The sequence below is a fragment of the Aedes aegypti genome, chromosome 2, assembly GCF_002204515.2.
Source record: "Aedes aegypti strain LVP_AGWG chromosome 2, AaegL5.0 Primary Assembly, whole genome shotgun sequence".
NCBI classification, from domain to species: domain Eukaryota; kingdom Metazoa; phylum Arthropoda; class Insecta; order Diptera; family Culicidae; genus Aedes; species Aedes aegypti.
In genome coordinates this window covers 428,644,281-428,668,878 of record NC_035108.1, presented here as the reverse complement: position 1 = coordinate 428,668,878, position 24,598 = coordinate 428,644,281, and the positions used below count along the sequence as shown (strand labels likewise).

Below are 24,598 nucleotides of genomic sequence, written 5' to 3'. Positions count from 1 at the left end.
TAGAAAGGTTTCTAGAAGAGGAAAACAAGTAGGGCTACCAGGCTATTGAATTGAGAAATATCCTGAAGAGCACTCATCAAACAATCGTTCAACATAAAAGGGATAACCAATCTATAAAATAAATTCAAGAAAAATGCAAAAACACCCTGTTCAGATATCGTTATTCTATCCACATTAACCATCCCCATTATAAACAACCGTTAACCATTGCCGCTAAAATGCATTCTTCCGCAATAAACACGCAATTTTCTTACACGAAGGTCAATTTAAGTTTATTTGCTCACATTAACACCAGCTGCTTGACTATAAAAAAGAAAGAGTACATCAAATCACGCGTCGACCCAGTTTATTTCAACAGTAGTCAACTCATACTAACCATGTTGCTCCTCAAACTATGACTTAAAAGGGCAGATATTTTAACAACTCTTTAACACGAACTTCTCCTCGTTCCGTGCCGACTTCCAAAGCACCCGAAAAAAAAGAAACAAATTTTCCACCATCATTCAGCATTCTTCAACGAAACTGTATGACTCGCCGTCACACGACAAAGTTGCTCCTTTGGGGAAACACCACTGACGACGTCCAACACGGCCCATTCTTGAACCGAGTCGGAAACCGAGAACTGCTTGATTGGGTGTGATCTACACACTAAACTAGTCACCAACTTTGTTGCTGGTGCCTTGCATGATGCCAATTGTTGCTTACAAGCTTTCTGTCCAACTCGTCCCTGCACGCCGTGTTGGGAATTTGTTTTGTCGATTAAAGTTTGCGGAAGTGATTACCTCTTCTTGGAAATACTCCGACTGCTTACTGCTCTGGCCTGCAGGAAATGAGAAAGGAAAACCAACAACACCCTGAAAATGATACTTACCGACGAAGTGTACGGATAATCTGAACTCCTCATGATACCCTGGCTATTCTGCAAGTACTGCATCGTAAACCTTAGAGATCCTCCAGCACATCCCTTATTGCCGGCACTGGTCGAACAATCGACCATCTGCTGGGTACTGACATACTCAACCCGACCAATACGGCGCATAATCTGTCCATTGAGGGCATGTCCAATGCTGAAAGCATAGCAGGAACCACACGTCTTCTGGTTGACGGCCATCGTGGTGAATCCTTTATCGCGCCAATCCAAACTGTCCGGCATGCTGTTCTGTGTGGCTTGCACAAATTCTTCGCCGAAGGCATTCGTGGCTTGTAGCATTTCGTCGTTGAAGTCCACGTCCAATTTCCGGTGGTCGATCGCGTCCGTCATTCGGACCATCTTCTTCAGGTAGCTGCTTTTGTCCTATTGGGGGGAAAACGGGGAAAATTTATTGAAATATTGATTTCTGCAGATGATTTAATGATTTGTAGATCAGATTCAAATTTGGTCTTGAGATTATTTCCATATTCGAAATTAAGGATTCAATCTGAAGTTGTCTGGTTTGATCTCCGTTGATTGATTTTCAAATATTTGTCAGACCTCTAATTTGTTAGGCTCTTGAACAGCTTGGAACTATATTTATTTTCATAATAATTCCATTATTGCCGAGTATTGTCATATTCAAATAGAGTCTAGACTCTAGAGTGTCCATCCTAGCACATCCCAGGACAAAAATCTCGGTATTTGACTTTTTTAGGGATTCCAGGGAAATACATTTTGATGTTAGGATAAACGCTATTTGATATTACGGCCTCGAACCAATTCTAGTTACTTCTGTGTGCTTCATATCAATTCGTTATTAAAACGAAACATTCAGCGTTTAAATTTCTTAAAACTTTAGAAATTCTCAATTGTCAAACAAATGTTTGGACTGCTGTCAATTCCCTGCCAGAATCTTTGACACCCTTTACTAATAGCTTAATTACGTTATTTCTCTTGACGTTTTCAACGTCAACGTTTTAAGGAAAATACCTCCTTAAAACGTTGACTTATCTTATCGGATTACATTATAAAATAATCTAAAAAAAATTGTATTAAATACTTTTTGACCAGTTTTGAATCACACGTGAGTTTTATAGAAATGTGAAGACATGTTGATTGACAAAAACAGTTTCTCATTCTTGTAGAACTTTTTACAAACCCCTAAAACAGTTAAAGAACGCATGTTGACCCTGCTTTCTACCATTCCAAACGGTCCCAGAGTGTCATCCCGAACAAAAAAAAATTGACATTGTCTTGCAAGTGGCGAGAGGTCAACTCGATAAAAAGATGCATTCCAACAACCTAGCAGATTCTGTGAAAAGGTGTCGAGCCTAAAGCTAATGAAGAGTTTGGGCATAACGAACGCACAAACAATGCTTAGCAACATTTCCCGGCACCACAACTAAAAAACGCGACTGTTTGTGGCGGCGTTCAGAGAAATTCAAATCATACTTTCCAACCAACTAAGCTGTTATGTTTCGAGGTGTTGTTTGTTCGACATCATCGTTGGTAAACTATAGTTGTGTTCTACAGCCAAGTTTCTAAACATTGAGGTTGTCATTGAGATTTGTGATTCCAGTGCTTGCGTTTCCGCTGATAAAAAACTGTCTGCATCCGAAACATTCTCGACGAATGTCTATGAATACAGCCACACATAAGTTTTTTTTTCATGTACCAACCTAGAAGCTGATGGACACGCATTCTTTAATCTAGAAAGATCGGTACGCTCTATATTCTAGAAAACAAAAACTATGTAGTAAAAGCTTTCAATTGGGTCCTAAAATGTTTCAATTAATTCATGTTTTATTTAATAATACGAAAAAGCATGTTCTTGCAACTACTTTTTTCTAGTTCATATAACGACTATAACATACACTCACGTGCAAAAGTTTGGGTTCACCCCTCAGTAAGATACAAATCGTGCAAATGTTTGGGTTCACCTGAGCTGCACGCAAATCATTTTTGTGAACATCTCTGACATTTTTCAACCGATTTTGATAATTCTTATCTTTTTCAAACGCAAATAATGGCGCGTACATTATTGGCTTGAGATTTCACAGATTTTTCGTGTTTCAAGTAAGTTTAGGTGAACCCAAACTTTTGCACGATGATTTGATTTTGTTTCATTGATTTTGAATAGATTTCAGATTTTTCCGCAAAAATTTGTGAGCGTTCTTCAAAGAATATAAGATTTCGATTCTAATGACACCTTGTTTTGAAATTTTGGTCAATCCAATGCTGAGGAAATTAGTTATGTTTTTTCAGTGTGTTTTTTGAAAAATGTCAAAATTTTAAGTAAAAATATATGCAGTATACAAAATTCAAAAAAAAGTTTTTGGAAAATACATAAGAAGTAAGAATAACACTTTGCCTTTCGAATGTGGTTTAGAGAGTTTCAATTGTACGTGTAGTCCCAGAGATATTGACTGAACTGAACTGTTTTTTACGGGGTAAACCCAAACTTATGCATTGGAGTGTATTTACACTTAAATTTCAAAAATGGTTCCAGATATGAACCTTGACACTTTTGATCATGTTTAAGGTTCACTTTGTCGACAAAAATACCACAGTAAGTTTAAACCAAGGGGTGTGCCAAAATCTCAAAAACCGTAAAACTACAAACTCTTCTGTCAGCAAGTCTCGTATGTCATGGCAGACAGCATGCTTAAGGTTTATGGTTTGACATTTGTAAATATATCAACAATAGACTCGACACAAGTGCTGTCATTTCATCAGTGGATATTTTCGGGCCCCTCTTCTCCGCGGCAAACAACACGGTTTAATCTTAGGGGAAGGGGTGGTAAAATGAACACCTTAAAGAAATCATCTTGTTTCTGGTAGAAAAACGAGGAATTTGTATAGTTCTTTCGCACAATATCAAAAATAGGGATGTAATCTACAGCAGCGACATGGATTCAAACTAAAATAGATAAATTTTCACATATTTTCATCGCTATCAAAAAGCGATACAAATGTTCATTTTACCTGCACTATGTGGGTAAAATGAACAGCTGTGTGTGGTAAAATGAACACCATGCAAAAAACGTGAGCAAAACAAATATTTCTGAAAAGTGTCATTGCCACACCGAAAATACATTCATTAAAGATGGTAACCCATTCAAAAAGAATTCTAAAGGTATCAGATTCAACATCATATTATAACAATATTCACCTCACTGAAAAACCTCAAGTCTTCCGAGCTAAAAGTTACGTCAGTTCTAATTTTCAAGGGTGATTTTCTAAAATCTTAGTTTTCGTTGATATTTTCACTTTAATTGACCTACGTATCAACTCGAACACTTAGATTTATGCTCTAAATCGTCCGTGTGTGATGAAAAATCATCGAAATTTGTTTTTTCTCGGTATAAGTTACGGTGTTCATTTTACCATCCCTGTTCATTTTACCACCACTTCCCCTATTATACGACAATTGCACATAGCAAAACAACGAGATCGACGAATTCTATATTTTCGTCAGAAGACATTGCAAAGTGGTCCAGGAATCAGTTTTACGCGGAAAGATGTATTTTGAGCTTAAGAATGAAACATTAGATGAAAGTGGTCTTCTACAAAGTTGTTAGTAATAGTTAAGCCCTTTGTTTGGTGTTATTGAAAATTATGGTTGACCACATTTTCATAGAAATGGTTTAACTAACATTCTTATTTGTAGAATTTATATTATACATGCTTCAGCAAAGTTGTAGACCATTCAATTACAAGCAACTTTGCCAAAAAAATTTCTTGTATTTCTCAAATTGATCGATTTAAAGCTTTTTTCCTACAGTGACATAGGGTGGTCCGAACAAAACTGGTTTTCTGGCTCTAGCGTTTTCAATTCAAAAATCTCATCAAAGTAGTCTATGAAACACTTTAAGAGCTTTAAAAAATGCGTAATTTGGTGAGTCAAGGAACTCGCTATCTCATTCCGTTTGAGAGTTATTGTTGTTTTTTCTCACAAAAACATGCCTACTTTGATTGTGAATATCTCTGATTGGGGCAAGCATAAAAAAATATATTTTGACGGTATTCAAAAGACAAAATTTCAATGTATATTAAATCAAAAAACTACAGATGTGTTGTTTTTGCAACGCTAATAAAATGCCTTGAAAATTAAATGATTATTATCACAAAAAATTTAATAACTTTTGAAGTAAAGTAGATATCATCAATATTTTTGCATGTAAATTTGCGTTTTATTAAGTTCTTAAAGTCATTCGTAGATAACCTCTGACGAAAAGTCAATATTAATAAAAACTAGAATTGAATAACTTGTTTTTGTTTGGACCACCCTACGATGATTGGCGAAAAATGCTATAGATTGGTCAAATTTTGAGCCACAGAAAAACTTTCTTTTGGCAAAGTTGATCAAAAAATGAAGTTCTACTACTTTGCTTAAGAGTATATACCATTTTTTGCAAATAAAAAAGTTGATTATATTATTTATGTGATACGGTGGAACACCCTAGTTTTGAATAACACAACATGGAGGCTTACATTTTTATAAAAGAATTTGGACAAGATCATTTTTGTCTAAAATTTAATTTTCATGCAAAGAAATACATATGATGAAAATCTTCAAAATAGTTTTATAGCCCAATCTTTCTTATTTCAAATTTTTCGTAAAAGCTGCCTATGAACGACTTTTAGAACTTAACAAAACGCAAATTTTCATGCAAAAATATTGATGACTAATAGTCCCGGCAAACTTCGTCTTGCCATCAAGTAGGCTGTTGAAAAACGCTATGAATCGTCCCATACCAAATGACAGTTCCGTGCATTCTTGTTTTTCCGACTTTCCCGGTGAATTTCCTAGGATTTTTATACACACGAACACGTCGGAACCCGTGCTAAACAAAACGGAGAAAGAATCATTCAGATCCGCTGACCCGTTCGTAAGTCATTTCGTGACATACAAACACCATTCCATTTTTATTTATATAGATTGATATCTATATTAGATCAAAAGTTATTGATATTTTTTTGATAAAAATCCTTTATTTTCTGGGCGTTTCATTACCGTTACAAAAATAACACATCTGTAATTTTTTGATATAATATACAATTTATTTTTGTCTTTTTAATGCTGATCAATTCAAAAGATACAAATAAAGTTCATTGGCTGTTGTAAGTAATATGCTGACCCGAAAATAAACCAAAAATCTAAAAAAAGCCTAACAGCCAGAAATTGTTATATATTTTCATGTATTTATTTTTTGAGTTTTATATTTTTTCTGAAAAGTTGAAATCTTAAGCTTTTATTCCATACAAAAAGAATGGAAATCGGTTGAGCTGTTCCAAAGTTTTTCTTCTTCTTTCTGGAGTTACGTCCCAACTGAGACAAAGCCTGCTTCCTCAGATAAGTGTTTTTATGAGCACTTCCACAGTTATTAACTGAAAGCTTTCTTTGTCGATTGACCATTTTTTGCATGTGTATATTAGACTGGCCCTTAAACAAAAAAACTCAACGGAGCACGCCCTAGATATGAGCCTTAGGGTAAGAAAAACGCTCTCTCAAAATTTCAACTCAATTGGTTGCTCCGCCAGCTGGCGCATTCGATTTGAAGTTTGTATGGGATATTCGTCTCAAATATATTGAAAATTGATCCTATGTCACTGTTTCGTTCCGTATACTAGTTGTTTGCGTTCAAATTATCCCAGAATGACAAATACATTAGTTGATACCCTAATGAACATAATTGCAGAAGGTTGTATCTGGATTTAATCTCATTTTTATTACTCTTTCAGTTGTTGAAAGTTAGGCTTAGATCAGCACTCCCGTACAGTCACTATATGCATACGACATGTGCCTCAGCTCGCCCAGCGTCATAGGTGGCTATGATGCGCTTAGTGGCTACCTCCAAGCTATGTTGAAGAAGTACAAGCAGTATTGATGATATACTTCAAACGGTTGAAACACCAACTTTATTAGTTTTGATCATGGTACAATCTTCTACAATATTTTTCGCTATTATGTCAAGTAGTGTTTTTGACATTCTGGGTCCAATTGGATGCGATCATCAATTTTCCTGAACCAAACAGTAGATGATGTGCTGTTGCTCATATGTTTGAGCTGAAAATCCCATATTAACTCGAATTCAAATGCGCCAGCTCATGGAACGATCAAATGAGCTGAATTTTTCAGAAAGGCTTCCTCTAACCCCAAGAAAAAATCCTGTGGGGTGCCCCGTGGAATCATACAATTTCATTTTTCTTCCATACTGAGCTGTGCCAGTCTAGTGTATATCGTGTGGCAGGTACGAAGATACTCTATGCTCTGGGAATCGAGAAAATTTCCTTTACGAAAAGATCCTCGACCAGCGGGATTCGAACCCACGACCCTCAGCATGGTCATACTGAATAGCTGCGCGTTTACCGCTACGGCTATCTGGGCCCCAGTTCCAAAGTTATGCTTTTTTAAAAATAAAACAATCTAATGCGCTGAGACCTACAGTGTATGCCGATAAAATATGACTGATTTTTTTATTTGCAAAAAAGTATACATATCTCAAAATCTAAACAACATACATCGCTGAAAATTTGACAGTAAACGTAAAATTTTCTGAACTTTTATGAAAAAAAAATGAGAACAACGAAAAGGGGCTATTGTCCCAAGGCCTTCAAAACACGAAAAAACGGAAATTTTTTATTTATTTTTCATGTAAAAAATAAAACAATTTTTGTGAAATTTTTTATATTTTTCTTGAAAAGTCAAAATCTTTAACTTTCATTTCGTCCAAGAAAATTGAAAATCAAAATAATCAAAAAAAAAAAAAAAAATAGATCCATAATATGCCTATTCGATTAAAAAACATGTTTATGATTTTGCACAATGCATGTCAAAACCAATTAATTGGTATTTTCATTAGAAATAACCATTGTTTTTGATAATTTTTTGATTATTTTATGGATATAATTTATCCATTTTCTATCTCTAACTTAAGCTATTGAAATAACACTCGATATTGCAAGATGCAGTATTAATAGGTTGAAAGATTTTATTTTAAAATTTACATAATTGTAAAACTCAAGACTTTGAAATTTGTTAACGTTTGAAAATTATTTGTATGTTCATGAACATCTTTAGGTAAAGTGGTTAACTTGAAAAAGAAAACTTTAAAAGATTGCCGTTTTGACTCATATTCCGAACACTTAAGGCCTACAGTGACTTCAAATGCATCTCATAAGCATGCATTAGACGATATTTGTGTAAATTTCAATTTCTTCGCAATATATGGCTGTTAGCTGTTGGGTGTACTTATAAAAATGTTCATTAAAACTTGTTTAATATTGATTTTATGTAAAAGTATGGAACAACATTTTGATTCAAATGCCGAACACTGTGTTCGTTCTGTCTTATATTCCGAACACTTTGATTCAAATTCCGAACAGCACGAATGATTCGTATTCAAATGAATATTTTCGGAAATAAATTTATCTAAGTTAGTTTCATTGACCTTGAACTAGAGAATCACCTTTCCCAAGGTCTTCGATAATTTGGAATATGTTTAAATTGAATTGCAATTGAATACCATTTCTTGGTTATTTGATAATACATTTCAGCGAAATATTTCAACAAAATCGTTATACAAAAACCGAGTGTTCAGAAAACCATCTAGGGAACCCACTTTTCAAATCAACTCAGACAAAGAAGATCAACCATTCCAGTTTAATGGTGACACATGTCGGAATTCAAACATAGCTAGCAGAATGGCCGGCTTGTGTGCCTACTAACCATTTCAAAGGCACTTATCTGCTGCAATAATGAATGTACAAATTCAATCATTTTATTTTGAACTTTCTGCTAATGCACAAAGCAAAAATATAAATTGCACTGCAGTTTGAGCGAGATATGTACTTTCAAAGTTTTGGTTCATTATTGTATTTTAATTCCTACCTTTTAAACCTTAAAAGTATCACAATAACCATACAGCCGATGAATCGTGCTGAATATACGAAACATTGAAAGGTTCACTTGTTACATTTACACAACATAACGTTGTGTTGGCGTTGGCTATGGGCGTTCTTCTTCTTTCTGGCGTTACGTCCCCTCTGGGACAGAGCCTGCTTCTCAGCTAAGTGTTCTTATGAGCACTTCCACAGTTATTAACTGAGAACTTACTATGCCAATGACCATTTTTGCATGCGTATATCGTGTGGCAGGTACGATGATACTTTATGCCCTGGGAAGTTGAGAACATTTCCAACCCGAAAAGATCCTCGACCGGTGGGATTCGAACCCACGACCCTCAGCTTGGACTTGTTGAATAACTGCGCGTTTACCGCTACGGCTATCTGGGCCCCTAAGGCTATGGGCGTGTTTATCAGTTTAACCATATTTTTGTATTAAGTAGTTGAGTTAAATGTTTTCAAATGACTTCAACGGATAAAACAACGCATTATATCTAGCCATGTTTGATGAAAATGACGTTTCATTTTTGTCATTCCTTTACGTGGCCAACTTCTTTATAATTGCATATACTAATTTTTACTAGACTCAATTCAATTGTAATCTTCGATGAAGTTGTTTGACATAAAATATACCATAACAATCCGTCTTCTTCAAATTCAAATTAACTTCCCCAAACTACTCCCATCGAAACTCACCATATCAGCCAGTTCGTTGACCCCCATCTGGAATGTGCTTTTGCCTTGCTCGTAATTAGCATTGTGCTCTTCAATTTCCTGCATATTCTTCTTGAAAGCCCTCTTTCTTCGGTCCATTCGGTATTTGGCTTTGTATTTCTTCTGGTACGCGCCCTGTGATGAAAACCAGTCATAGGACATAACTGTTAAAATTTGCACTCAACGGCGACATAAGCAAACGCACCAAAAATGTGTCAAAATTGGTAACATCACCCTCATCCACTCGTTCGCCAATATCTCCGGCAGCGACTATCAGCGCAGAAAGTATCCACAGCAGTTGTTTCTTCATATTGTTGCCGTAAACCCTGTCACACGAGGAACTTTCAATTAACACCGCGAACTCACACGTAATTAAACTATCTACCGAGACCGTCTTACGCGAACTGAATGCAGTGGGTGAACGGCAACGCACTTCAGCGGCTTATGATTCTAGCTGGTGTTTGGTTTTAATTGTGTCACCACACAAAACAGTTGCTTGGGTCATCATAACAGAGTCGAGTACGATTCGATGACTGGAAGTGTAACGGCATCCTCGGCATTTCGCATTGGAGTTTGTTCATTCAGTGATTGAGCCTCATATTGACTGGAAGGTGTGGATGTCAAATTGTAGTTTCTAAGAAATGATCATACGGGAAACCGAAGTTTAAAAACATTCAGTTTGAAATCGGGGAATCTCTAAGATTTTCTCTACAAATATCTACGAGAGCTTTGTGACGTGCTCTTTGAGGAATTATTAATGTGTTCCTCTGAATTAGGGTTTCTCTAAGAAAACTTTTTAAATATCTCTTTTTATTGCAATTGGGATGAATGGTGAACTTTCAATTCCAAGCATATTAAGTTGTAACTCAAGAAAATCTATTTGAAAAAATCTTCAAATGGATCCTAAAAGATTTCTAGCTATAATTTTTCGAAGTTTTTTTTCTAAAGAAATGCATTGTTTGAACGTATTACTGGATGTATCGTTTAATTATTTCAGGAAATTATAGAAGTATTTCTAAAAATATTGAAAAAAAAAAATGTTGCGAGACAGTATGTTTTTGAAATAAATTTCATTCGGAATTCAGAAATGCATATCTTGGATCCCTTCCTTTATGGTCTCTCTCTAGATAGGTCCACAGTAAAACGCTCTACATCAAGTTGTGTGCCATGAAACCAACCAAAGAATCACGGCTACGGACTTACCGGTTGATGACACTTTTCCAAGACCTTGACTGCAGGCTGTGCGACGGTAAACCTTCACTTCCTTAGAGGCACAACACTGCAATCGAATCACAGAACGCATTCCCACGACGAAAGTGATTGCAATAAACCAAGTTTGCACTTCGTGATTGCCAACACTATGCCACCCCTTGCACTGTATCGGCATCATCATAACGATGTCACCACAACGGAAATAATAGGATCTTGAAAAGTTGTTCAATGAGTCGAAGTATTTTTCGATCCTATCTAACAGAGTGGGGCAGACATTGTAGACGCCACCAAACAGCAAAAGAATCGCAATAATTTAAAAATGTGATTCATTGTTTGCACCTTGTCGAGCTCCGAAGCATGCTCGGAGTTTGTCTGCCAAGCTGTCATAAATCTGGCGATTTTATTATTAGATACAGGTTCCCGGCGATAGGTCCAGAATGAGGGTGGAAAACCCGTGCAACCTAGAACTTGGCAACGATTACTACCGAATGCTTCGATGTTTTGTATTTTGGGGGATATCTGTAGATAGATAGCGAGTAACTCCAGCAACAAAACGGATAAGTTTCGTGTGACGAAAACAAGCACCTAAAGCTGTTTTATACTTGTCAGTAAAAGATGTGCCGATATGCAAGGATGCACAACGTGAAGAGCTGCAATTTAAATGCGTTAAAATTGGTGTAAACCTTACTTTTGAATGTTCAGATTAAAATTGAAATATAAATACTATTCATACTCAATCAAAATCAATTACACAGCGTAACAAAAATGACATTTTTGCGTGTCTCAAGGATCAAATTATGTGTCTCGAGTATATTTGGGGTTGCTGAATCTGTTTCCGTTCTCAGAAATGTTCCAGCACGTCACAATTCTTAGCTACAGGTCGCCAAAGTTGTATAAAACACTGATTTTATTGATGTTTACATGAAATTTTAAGTATGATTGTCAGTTTTTTTGTGATATAATCCACCAAGCATGTAAAATACGACTTTAACTTTCGTTTCGGATATAATTTGGGTGAAATTTCAGGATTGAATTTGAATTAAATCGATTTTTTCAACATGCTTTCAGTCTCCATACAAGATTATTCGTTTCTCTTATATGGCAAAATACAAAACTTTTCTAAAATATCAAAAAATAGTTTTTAAGCATCGAAATTATTATAAACTTTGTTGATAAAACAATAACACATGTAGTATGAATTCTGTGTCAAATTTGGCAAATAAATTGCCACACAAGATGGCAAACTTGCATGCAAGTTGGCTTAAATAGTCAAATTTTGCATTTTCAACAGCCAATATCTCCAAAACTAGACGTGCTATGATCTTTCTGAAAACGGCATTGGATTCAGCAACCCTTAATTGAGTTAATAGTGGCATTTTTGTGCTTGAGACAAAATCGTGTTACGCAGTGTTATTCATCCATACTTTTCTCCGGTTGGCGACGATTCAAAAATGACGTCCATTGTTTTTCGGGATTTCTAGACCTCCCTCCTCCCTTTGTCACGCTTTTTCCAATACCTTATACACGTATTGTTACAATTTCGCAGAACCTCCCCTCCTCCAAATGATGGAATTCATTTTTGAATGACCCCTTGTATATCATTTCACAGAAACCCATTTCACGGTATGACATTTCATGACTTCTAGCTGAATCAATTGAATTTTATTTTTTTGTGAACTTTCTGAAATATGAATGCAGTTTATACTGATAAAATTATTATTGGCGTAAGAACTGTTAAGGGGGCAGGATCCGTCATTGATTTTGGAATTTTCGAAGGCAGTTTTTACGTTCAAAAACAGCAAAATTTACAGGAAAATATGTTCACAGTATTCTGTTCTCCAACCGAAAGACAGTGAACATATTTTCATGGAATAATTTTTAGTTTTGAACAGAAAAACTGCTTTTGAAGTTTCGATGATGACAATGATTACGATGACGGAGCGTTGAACCTTAATAAGGTTTGGGAAAAACCTTGAAATTCACTCTACAGTAGACAAGCAAAGCAAATAACAGCCAGCGAAGCCATTGAAATTCACGCCCATCGCTGCTATGGACCAATGCACGAGTTCACTAATTTGACATTTGAGCGGTGCCAAATTCACTCGTTGCCATGGTCACGTAAATAACACGGTACCGCTCAAACGTCAAATAATGAACTCGTGCATTGGTCCATTGGCAAAAAGCCTTGAAAATAGCAAAACACCCGTTGCTAAGGCCAACGCTGCATTTCCCGCATTTAGAGCCTTCAATGACACTAATGATTTAGACAATTCAAGCACCCAATATAGGCTACTTGATGAGATTCACGTTTTTGAACTACTGTACTGCTAGGACAAGACGTGTCAGGTAAAAGCGCAAAAACGAAACCAATTGCCTGTCGAAGAAGACCACTTCTCTTTGGTGGTTTTCGCAAAGGCCTATTTTCGCATAGATGAGTTGAATTGCAACAGGGCATTTTGTTGCGAGGCAGGCCATGTTGCTAATTCATAAATTAAAGTTTTCACCAAAAGTTTGAACATTTTGCATGAGATCTTTTCGTTCAAATCTTTTAAAATTCGATGTCACGTTTACCACATGTGCTCATTCAATGTTAAAATAACTACAAAATACTTAATTGAGAGCAAAGTAATGTTTTTTTTTTTCAATTTACTCTAAAAATATCCCATGACTTCTAAGTCGAGTCTAATACACGACTGTGAAGACGGCCTTATAGTTGAGGTCGAAATACGCGTATCGGTCATAAGATACAAACAAAAGTGGAATTATATGGTATAGTACTTAACTCGATTTTTCATCTACATATAGTTTTGTTTAAAATCAAAACTAGTCCTTAAAAGTAGTTTTCTCCAAAATTTTCCCCTTTTGCCTAAAAAAGATGGACCATTTGACCGTAACTTCATGAATACTCCTACGATTTCAAATTTTTTGACCTAGTTATTCGACAAAAACTACCCAAAAACATGTTTTCAAATGTTAAAACATCAAATTTCTCTGAATTGTACTATTTATCGCCGGGAATTGTATTTTTACTACTTAACTACAGTTTATAAGACATCTTATTTATAACAACGAGTTGAATAGCGCATTATTAATTGCAGATACAATTTTGTTATGAAATTCATGAGGATCGGTCCTCAAGTCAAGTCCTTTTGAAGGTATACCAAATGAGGATAAACAGTTTCAGCTTAAGTATTAACGTTTACCTGGCAAAAATAGAATTATTTTTTAAAATTATCGCTTTTGACATTTTTGATAAAAACTGAATACTATTGTTACGAAATGTGTCCAATGGTGGAATCAAAGCTAGACCACCAGAACAAAACTCAATTCGGGAAATTTCACACCAACAAATTACGCAAGCAACAGCATAAATTACTACAATTTAATATCTCGTTTATCTTGCTCTGATTGCTCCTTAGGGCCCTTTCTAGCTCTCTGGGTGCTTAAGAGGAAAATAACCATCATCGTTTTAAGAAATTTCCAAAACCAGTTGTTTTGCTCAAATTCGATGCGACGTTCAGGAAATTCTATGATTGCATTACTCTTGCTATCTTCAATGCAATGATAGATTTTCATGAAGATTTCTTTAAATTTGAACGAAAAAGCTGGTTTTTCATTTTCGATGATCGCTGATGATCGAATGATGGATTCTTGAGCCTTATGGTTTAATGTACAAGTTCATTTTCTCTTGGTGCTCACGGGCTCCGGAACTCACGCTGATGATGAACGCAACACTCGAACTCGCAATGCCTCGGCGCGTCCTTGCGGCGTCGCTCCTATTAATTTGCTTCTCAACGACGTCACCGCCGTGCCACTCACTTCTCTCGACGTTGGAGCGGCGTGCTGAATGGAAAGCAACTGTTCCTCCTCTCACAACCAACTTCTCTCCGTGTACCAACGATCGACTAGATACCGTAGGCTTTCCCCTTGCCTCTTCTGAGTGAGAAAACATTTCATGCCTTCAATGGTGATCGGCCACTTGCACTATGGGCTCTTCTTCACAGCTGACATTTTTCCGTATTGCTTCTATACCCCTCGAGTAACGGAACCACAATACACTCGGGCACGATGCGGCTGCCGACTGGCAATCGGTTTGCTCAGATCAAGATCAATGCGCTGCGCTCTCTTCCTGGCTCGAAGCGCACGCACCGTAAGCGTCGCAATGGATCAGACTACGTCTCTCAGTTTTTCTCTGGAATGATGAACAACGCAAAAGAGCCCTAATGGACAGTGAACATTAAAACCATGAGTGAATGATCACTTTCATATCAACTCATCCTTGCCAGGGTTCTTCTCTAGTTTTCGGATGAGTTTGCACCTTCGTATGTTGGCTTCACACGTGATTCGCAGAGCTAGATTTCTTGCGCGGTTGGAGGGATCGATAGCTATGGTAGAAAAAAAAAGATTCCCTTGAGTGATGGATCACAGTGTGCTGAATCCATTGGTTCTATATGTTTCACTTACTATGCCTAGTGATTGAACTTGCACGTGCTCGCGATCGAACCTTTTCTCTACGTACTAAAAGCTAACGTAACACTATTTTTTAATACATTTGTATTATATTAATTTTTCGGTATACATTTGTATTGTATTAATTTTTCATTTATTTATTTAACATCTAAACAAATAACACTAAATCAATAATTTCACGCCACAATACTCGGTTCGTGGCCGCATCTCTCCATCCTCGGTTCTGCCCCACGCTCGCCAAATCGATACGCACTTGATCCGCCCACCTAGCTCGCTGCGCTCCACGCCTTCTTGTACCAACCAGATCCGAAGCGAATACCATCATTGCAGGGTTGCTGTCCGGCATTCTTGCAACATGCCCTGCCCATCGTATCCTTCCAGCTTTGGCCACCTTCTGGATACTGGGTTCGCCGTAGAGTTGGGCTAGCTCGTGGTTCATCCTTCGCCGCCACACACCGTTCTCCTGCACACCGCCAAAGATCGACCTAAGCACCCGACGTTTGAAGACTCCAAGTGCTTGCAGGTCCTCCTCAAGCATCGTCCACGTTTCATGCCCGTAGAGGACTACCGGCCTTATGAGCGTTTTGTTCATGGTACATCTTGCGGAGGCCATAGTAGGCCCGACTTCCACTGATTATGCGCCTCCGTATTTCACGGCTAACGTTATTCTCAGCCGTCAGCAAGGATCCAAGGTAGACGAACTCGTCGACCACCTCGAACGTATCCCCGTTTATCGTAACACTGCTACCTAGGCGAGCCCTGTCGCGCTCGGCCCCATTAGCTAGCATGTACAGTTGTGTTCAGAATAATAGTAGTGAACGCCGATTTTCATACAAAATGCTCAACTTTGGCATGCTGTAACTTTGTTTCCATATGGACAATCGGCATGAAATTTTGGCAGTGAACTACAAATATACTCAATTTCATTATCACAAGATTTGGAAATTTTCACACTACCGGCCAAAAAGTTAAGCACCAGGTGAAATCGCTCAAAATAATAGTAGCTGGGGGCTGGTTGGTTTCCATCTTCCGCAGTACTGACGAAGGCATTTCCTCCGTTGTCCCGACCTTCATTGCCTGTGCTCTCAGCGCCATTCAGATGTTCGTCGAAGTGCTGCTTCCACCTTTCGATCACCTCATGCTCGCGGCACGAAGCCGTTGCGGGATGCGTTGAGCTTCTGATAGAATTTGCGTGTTTCTTGAGACCGGCACAGCTGTTCCATCTCGTCACACTCCGTCTCTTTCAGGCGGCGTTTTTTTTTCGAAAGAGGCGGGTTTGCTGTTGCCGTTTCCGTCTATAACACTCCACGTTTTGCCGGGTCCCTTGCTGCAGCTTGACCGGCGCGCTGCGTACTTCTCCTCCAGAATCTGCCTATATTCCTCGTCGAAGCAATCGTTCCGTCGACTCCGTCCCACGTACCCGACGTTGCTCTCAGCTGTATTGTTGATAGCTGCCTTCACTATTCTCTAGCAGTCCTCAAGAGGGGCTTCATCCAGCTCACCCTCTTCCGGTAATGCAGCCTCAAGGTGCTGCGCGTATGCCGCTGCGACATCCGGTTGCTTGAGCCGCTCTAGGTCGTACCGGGTTGGCCGTTTAACCATCACCAGATAGTGGTCAGAGTCGATGTTAGCGCCACGATAGGTCCTGACGTCGAAAATGTCGGAGAAGTGCCGTCCATCAATCAGAACGTGGTCGTTTTGTGATTCTGTCTGCTGTAGTGATCTCCAGGTGTATCGGTATGGAAGGCTGTGCTGGAAGTAGATGCTACGAATGGTCATATTCTTGGAGGCAGCGAAATCAATTGGTTTTTCCGTCTATCTGAAAAAAAATAATTGGTTAGAGATTGACTTGTTTTTTTGGCTTTCACACAGTTTATCTATCTATCTTTTTCTATATAAATTAAAATGGAATGGTGTTTGTATGTCACGAAATGACTTACCAACGGGTCAACGGATTTAAATGATTATTTCTCCGTTTTGTTCGTCACGGGTTCCAACGTGTTTGTGTGTAATCCCAGGATATTCACCGAGAATGTTGAAAAACCGAGTGTGAATGGAACTGTCATTTTGTATGGGACGATCAAAAGCGTTTTTCAACAGCCTACTGCCTGATGGCAAGACGAAGTTTGCCGGGACCACTAGTACGGAATAAAAAAATATTGAAAAAAAAAATTCAAAGTCGATTTTTTTTCTAAACAAGATATATGTCGTTGACATCCCTCTGCTTCTAAGCTTGATGCATACAAGCAGGCTTGATTGAAGCTTCTCTGCGATACAAAGAGGAGGCGATTTTGCCGTTTTTCTGAGGAGAAGAAATTGAACCAGAGGCGTCACGTGGTCTAATTATCAACCTGTGCACTTCAAATTTAGTGTCATATTATTTTTGCATTATTGGATTCAAACCATTTTTTTAAGTTAATAAAAATTTGTAACCACTGGCTATCTCTCAGTTGATTCAAAATATTTATGATTTTATGTGCTAATCGGGTTGTTTTGTTTGATTTATCAACTCAACCAACACTTTCTCAATTTTAATGATTAGTCATCATTATGGGCAAATTGTAAAATTGAATATTATAATTATGTGGGTCATCAGTGACGACTTATAAAACACTGGATTCTAGCTAAAATTGCAATACTACAATCATAGCTTACATATCTTTACATATAATGCACACCTTTTTAAAAATGCTCGCTTCTAAAATATACCCCTCTTGAGTTTATTTTCTGTTTTTCATCTAACTGACCATTGCAAGTACCCCCGCGCTGTATGTAAAAAGCGAGATTTTTAACCAGTTTAGTTAAAAAAACAGCAGCGCCAGTGCCAAATGAGAAGAAACTTCCTAGTAGGAAGTTCCTACCGTCAGCCACCCGAAAAATCCACCTGACTTCACACCACAAGCTTGGTGATGCTGAAGGCGCCAAGGTCAAAAGAGAGCAAGCAAAATAGATCTCTCCAGTAGACTGATTTCTCTCTTATCTCTCCCATTCGCACGCTAGCACCGATCGAATTGGTAATGTAGCAAAACTGTGCACCGGCCAGAGTTGACGCCTTGGCAACTTACACACTCGCATTGGTAGCTCAAAAAGCTTTCTACCACATATACAGAATTGCGTGTACGATACAAGGCAGCGCGTTTCCCGATGAGAGTGCACGCGTTGGTCTTCATCGTCACAGCAGCGAAGTGTAGCGTGGAACAAAAATTTTGTTTAACATTTAATGTTGCGTAGCATGCAGCATGCTGAGCGCGTAGAGAAAATGTGGTCACAAATCGCGCATCGCATCAAACAGCTTTTGCATTTAATTTGCATAGCAAAAATTTACCAACAGATATTTTGTCAGATGAAAATTGCGTTACAAGCTATCAATAATAGAGATAACGAAATGGACTAAATTTAATATTATTTAGAGAATTATTGAATAATTCAATTCAGTACAATTATTGTACTTCAAAAGTAGTACATATTGTAGGTGATTAGGATGAACAAGTTGCCACCTGTGCAGTGCACATGTTGCACATGTGGACGCGACGCCTCTGAATTGAACTCAAAGTTTTCAACACAGATCCTCAAACGATTCAAGTGAGAGTGTCCAAAAAATGGCGAGGATTTTTTCAGAAACTCTTTCTCTCTCTTGTTGCGATGCTCACCTTTACTCGCGCTTCAAAAGAACTCTTTACGGTCCCGCCCGAACAAGGCAGCCTTCGGGGAATTGTGATAACATTCTTTTTTTATGTAATTTTACTCTGGTGTGTATTGTGCTGCATCTTCCTCGCTCAATTTTCGTTGCCTCTCTGCTAAGCAATTTTTCGCTGCCATGCAAAGAGGCATAGGCAGCACGCTGCGCTAGAGTATGTCACCTAGCTCTGATGATGTTGAGAAGTATTATCAAGCCTGCATAAGTATCAAATAATCACTTTATTGACTCTATATTTGCACATAGCGCCATATGTATATGCTACCCAGTGATTTGACGGCTATGTGCTTAGTGTTTGCATGAAGTGGTAATAGGGAACAAAACAAATCTCACTACCACAAACGCAGATTTTATGACTGGGAAAAGTGATGGTTTAAATTGGTCTCTTATATCCACAGCGGGGGCCCAGATAGCCGTAGCGGTAAACGCGCAGCTATTCAGCATGACCATGCTGAGGGTCGTGGGTTCGAATCCCATTGGTCGAGGATCTTTTCGTAAAGGAAATTTTCTCGATTGCCACACGATATACACATGCAAAATGGTCAATCGGCAAAGAAAGCTCTCAGTTAATAACTGTGGAAGTGCTCATAAGAACACTAATCTGAGAGGCAGGCTTTCTCCCAGTTGGGACGCCAGAAAGAAGAAGATCCACAACGATATTCATCTTCTGTGGCCGAAAGAGCAAAGGAGCTGGACTTCAACAATTCAACATTACGGGTGTCACAGGTTCGAGACGCATGTGGGGAATTTTGTTCTACATATAACAAAGATCAAAATGTCCGAAATCAAATTTTCCTATGTTTAACTTTTTGGATTTTTAAAAAAATACACAGTTTTTTTCCAGCCTCTTCTCTATTGATAGGAGGTTCGATTCACTAATTTATCGATAATAGCGACTTATAGACGTCAAGCTCATTAAGAAGCTAAACCCATCCCTTTACCCCTATAGTTGACACATTCTGCTCAAATTTTAACCCGTATAGGCCTGAGTGAAAGCAAAAATCCTAAAATCCTCACCGCTCAGCGAATTCTTGATGGATTCAAATGATTTTTTGTCAGTATACTGGCACACATATCAAGTTTCTAGAAGTGGCCAGAGGAACTCGGAAATATTCCAGTGGCCGGAGTTATTCCGGTAGGTCACTGGGTCAGGTCGGGTGAGAAGGGTACTGTGCGTTTGTGCCCCTGGAGGTAGGCAAATTTCAAGTCACAGATAATTTTCGGAATCGGCTATAATGCGGTCACTACATGACGGAATTTGAAGAAAATTGCATCACTGTAAACCTTTTGAGAAACGATTGAATTGGATAACTATTAGTTTTGCATTTGATTGATCCTACAAATGACTATTTTCAGGTCCCAAGACGCCTCAAACTTATGATAAAGTGGTCAATTTGTATCTGAACATCTGTGCTAAGCTTATGGGAAGGCATTTCAGTGCACAATTATGTTTGATTTCTATTTTTCGAGAATTGAAACGGTTTAGTATCCGACAAATCTATAGCCGGTTCTTCCAGGCATTTCGTCCGAAGGGCCACATCCGGTATATTTTAAATGGTGCAAAACTCTTTATTTAAAATGTAGAATATCAGATCTTAATGATTTATGCAAATTAAAATGATTGTCATTGCAAATAAATAAAGATAACGTGGCATGTCCCAAAAAATAGCTCTTTTTTACCCGACTTGACCCAGTGATTCACCGGAATAACTCCGGCCACAGGAATATTTCCGAGTTCCTCTGGCCACTTCTAGAAACTAGATATGTGGGCCAGTATACTGACAAAAAAATCATTTGAATCCGCTAAGAATTCGCTGAACGGTGAGCGTTTTAGTATTTTTGCTTTCACTCAGGCCTATACGAGTTAACAGTAGCTTCTAGGGTCCAAATGAATAAATTTGGGACTGTAACTTGAGATTTATAAAGTTTAATCATTATTAAACACCCAAATATATAGCATCGATGTTTGAACCACCAGTCGTTTCGTGATACTGATATGTTGCATATTGTTTTACAGTTTTTGGTGAAGCGGTACATTTCGCCAAAAGGTTAGTTCACTGCCCATAACTGCTTAATTGTCACATTCGACATTGTTGACAATTTAGAGTTAATAGCGTGGAGAGTCATCAAATGATAAATACTTTCGATCAACTAACTAAAATCTGTGAGATTGTTCTAGAAAATTCGAAAAAAATTCCAAGTTGTTTTGTCACATTGGTAATTGTAACCGCATAACAGTCACATTGAGTTTATACATGAGCCTCGTAATGCAGTAGCAATAACATTTCTATCACAATTATTTTCTGACTATTTTCCCAGTATGGGATGAGAATGAGAATTTTTGAGTTATTGGTAATTTTTAGAAATTTTGGTTTCCTCCCATACTGCCATAAAATGAACACAAATGGTATTCCATTTACTCAATGCCTACTTTTGTTGTATGTTACAAATATGCAATAATGGGCAGTTCAGTAGCCAGTAGATATCGCGAATACATCCAGCGAAATGATTTTTGAAAAAAAAATTGATACGATCCATTATGGGCACCATTTTTCCCTCACAGGGCTCACTATCCAGTACCGAAATCGCCACAAATCATTTCTAGACAGACAACACTGCCCGAGCGCAAAGAAGTGTGAATAAAGTATGCAAAAAACTCACACCAAAACCGCTATTGAAAACAACGAAAAGAAAAATGCTCCAGCCATCAAGAACCCATTCAGAGCATGTTTATTTTTTTCACCCTGACTTGTCACGTCAACGGCTGATGATACCAACATGTACAGTAGTGGACAATGCATATGGTAGATCTCAGTTATCTATTGACCGATTTGGATAAAATTTCTACAACACATCTGACATAACATGATTTTCAACATATACCTTATGTAATTTTTCTATTCACAAGTTGAAAAGTAATAACGGTCTGAGTAATAAGTGAAATTTTTGAAGGAAAATTGCATTCGATTGCATCGCAAAATATGAAAGATTTACACAAATAGTGATTTGACTTGTGTGCAAACTTGTTCAATTCATCTCAATAAACAACTATACCATGAATTTTCACTTTCGATTGTTTTCTATATTATCTCAATTATTGAAATTTGATGAAAAATCACTTCAAACGATCCTTTGTTGCTTTTGAATAGATATAAAACAGTAGTAATAAAAAATATGCCATAATAAATCTTTTATTTTTTGTTGAGAAATAAATGCTTAAATTCAAGTCTGAAGTAAAAAATTTAATTCAAATCGGTCCTCCAAAGTTGACCATTTTTACGCAAAACAGAAAAAGTTGCAAATGTATTGTCCAATACTGTAGATTCTCGTAGCAAGGCTCTTGTGCGCCTCCAATCGGCAGCAGCTGACTGCTACGGTGCTTCCATCATCTGTCCTGACATGGTGTTGACTGCCAAGGATTTATTTGGGAATTTCGGAGCCGGACCACCATTAGTGGCGATGGGAGAATCAGTCAAATAGTTGGTATCCTCCGGTTAGGACGTTACTTGCCGAAAGTCAATGCGAACCGTAGTTGAGGCGTGTAACTTGACATTCCCAATTCAAAAGATTTTTGCACCCACGTGGGTGATTATAACGGTTTTTTTTTTTTGTAGATTAAAAAACACAGTGTCCGCGCTATTTTTGACAGATCATGATGAGGCGGAAAACAGCGGGTACCAAAAGAATTATGAACGAGATAATCGGATACAAAGAAATAATGGCTATGACGAAACTTAAACTGGAGGAGTTCACCATCTGCGAGTGTAACTTTGTCATCAAACCAAAAGCGCGCAAGAAGGAGTGAGTAGCATTGGGGTGATTGGTTGTACGAAATGCATAACACGGTGCGGCTTATGCTTCTAAACTTCTCAAATCCTTAGGATTCTGTGCTCTTCTGAATAAGAACCCTCCTAATTAGCAAAAAATACCTACATTTAAGGAACAACATTATCAAATGTTTAATCCATTCCTAATCGTTCAAATAAAATCCACCGTTGGAATTGCTTTGAGAATTATTCCATGAGTGATGTTTGTCATTAAAGTCACCTATGACAAGAATATTGACTTATTGCGAGTCAATTTCCATAAGTCAGTTTGAAACAAATGAACTTGGGGCCCAATGCATTGAATAGGCAAATAGGTAGCTATGAAAGTATATTTATCAACAACCAGCAGAACCTAACAAAGTTTCAAAAACTTTGGTTTCAAATGACGAAAAAAGTTGAAGTTTTATGCGCCTATGAATGATAATTGCAACTCCACCACATGCTCTATCCCGTCGATCATTACGATGAACAAAAAAGTTTGGATTTCTTTTGAGTTTGGATTAACGTTTCAAAAAAGTTTCAGTAAAACTGCTATATGTATGTAACTTTAAGAAACCAACAAAAGTCGAGCTCAATTAAGCATGACAAACCATATCAAAATATTTTGTAATAATCCAGTGATAAATTCAAATGTTTTGAACAACATGTTAAAAAATCACAGGAGCTCAAGTGCTTCTAAACCATCGACGGTGCCGATTCCTAGAACACAATTGCTACCAGTTAAAGTTTCCAAAAGCTAAAAATGATTGAAACATTCTTGTGCACACATTTCCAATCAATGCAATCGCAAACTACACGACAAATATATCGACCAATCAATCCGCATAAATTTTAATTAATCTCGGACTGTAAGTCTTCTTCAAATAGGTAGGTGTGCTCCAACAATCCGTTGATTGGCGCTATCCATCATTGCATTTGCTTTGTGGCTGATATCTGCCTACTCGTGGGACGTCAAACAACGATTTGAAACACTACTAAAGCCAATCACCACGGTGATTCCCAGCTTTGACATCATCATATGCCACATTTATTTAGATATCGTTCTAATCCCTAACAATACCAATCACAACGGGTCGATGAGTACGCAGTTTAATGCAATTACGGGTACTGTTGCTTCAAATGTTGAAAACTTCCATCGGCGTTAAAATTACAAACCTGGATACGTATAAGCCTTACGTTTAAAGTGGAACTGCTGTTGTGATACCAACATGATGCAACGGTTATTTATTTTTCGCAAAACAGTCATCCATCTTGGAAGTGTAGGTATGTGTGACACCCCCGGTAGAGGACAAAGACACCATCTTTCAAGCTAATGTTCGTCTTCCGGAGGTATTACAATCTACATACAGCGATATAACGTTTCATCCGTTCACTTGCCGTGTCGTGTGAGGCGGCAAAGGATGAGCTATTAGGCTGTTGCAAAATTTTAATATGCTCAATAGAGCGATTTTTCAAACTTCAATTTCAATTTCTAATCACTAGTTTTTCGATCCAGTCTTCTAATTCCAAGTAATTTATGTTATAATTATTTTCCATACGTTTTGACAGTTCTCGACTACTATTCTTCCATGCGCTTGTATTGAAAGTTTGAGAAATTTGAGAACCGTGCGTAGCGCGATTATAGTGAGTGGAACACAAACATCAGTGTCGTCGCTCGGCGGCTAATGAGAGAAACTGAATTTCGAAAGGTTGTTATCTGTACTATACGTCGCTGGCGCCAACTGGTAACCAAGGATCAGTCTATTGAACCCTACCTGACGATTGACTCCTGCACAATAAATTATCTCCAGCATAGGGGCGTCAAATGATTGCGCACAGTCTTACAACGATAATAATGCTAACAGCTTCCGGCGACTT

General features: G+C 37.8%; 2 protein-coding genes across 11 annotated transcripts in view; one reads left to right on the top strand and one right to left on the bottom strand.

Annotated features, from left to right (window-relative positions):
- LOC5573900 (intracellular protein transport protein uso1) overlaps positions 1-24,598 on the top strand; it is a 128,683-nt gene that overhangs the window by 43,842 nt on the left and 60,243 nt on the right. Inside the window, exons 1-2 of one of the 6 annotated variants that reach the window (XM_021847644.1) lie at positions 22,368-22,455; positions 22,529-22,715. The exons of 3 other annotated variants lie outside the window; for them this stretch is intronic. In XM_021847644.1, the coding sequence (XP_021703336.1) occupies positions 22,567-22,715 (149 nt within the window). In that variant the 5' untranslated portion in view covers positions 22,368-22,455; positions 22,529-22,566. Of the gene's footprint in view, positions 1-22,367; positions 22,716-24,598 lie in introns of those variants that run through there. 2 more of the 6 variants (XM_021847646.1, XM_021847645.1) reach the window with 2 other exon arrangements.
- LOC5573901 (cathepsin L1) lies at positions 241-11,209 on the bottom strand. 5 transcript variants are annotated; one of them, XR_002500931.1, is made up of 5 exons: positions 10,739-11,207; positions 9,741-10,169; positions 9,518-9,670; positions 377-1,294; positions 241-303 (listed from the first exon to the last, which is right to left on the bottom strand). XR_002500931.1 is itself a non-coding variant. In XM_021847652.1 (5 exons), the coding sequence occupies exons 2-5, from the start codon at positions 9,843-9,845 to the stop codon at positions 779-781; spliced, it is 723 nt and encodes a 240-aa protein (XP_021703344.1). In that variant the 5' UTR covers positions 9,846-10,169; positions 10,739-11,209; the 3' UTR covers positions 251-778. The 5 variants fall into 5 exon arrangements, 4 of the variants coding, with proteins under 4 accessions (XP_021703344.1, XP_021703343.1, XP_021703341.1 ...); XM_021847652.1 differs by having other exon boundaries at positions 251-820; positions 872-1,294; positions 10,739-11,209; XM_021847651.1 differs by having other exon boundaries at positions 251-1,294; positions 9,741-9,861; positions 9,921-10,169; positions 10,739-11,208.

Excerpts from the sequence above, each read along its gene's own strand:
- LOC5573901 (XM_021847651.1), bottom strand. The coding sequence starts at position 9,845 with ATGAAGAAACAACTGCTGTGGATACTTTCTGCGCTGATAGTCGCTGCC. Across the intron at positions 9,671-9,740 it reads CCAATTTTGACACATTTTTG|GGCGCGTACCAGAAGAAATA; the intron begins GTGCGTTTGCTT and ends TTTTCATCACAG. Across the intron at positions 1,295-9,517 it reads TCAACGAACTGGCTGATATG|GACAAAAGCAGCTACCTGAA; the intron begins GTGAGTTTCGAT and ends TCCCCCCAATAG.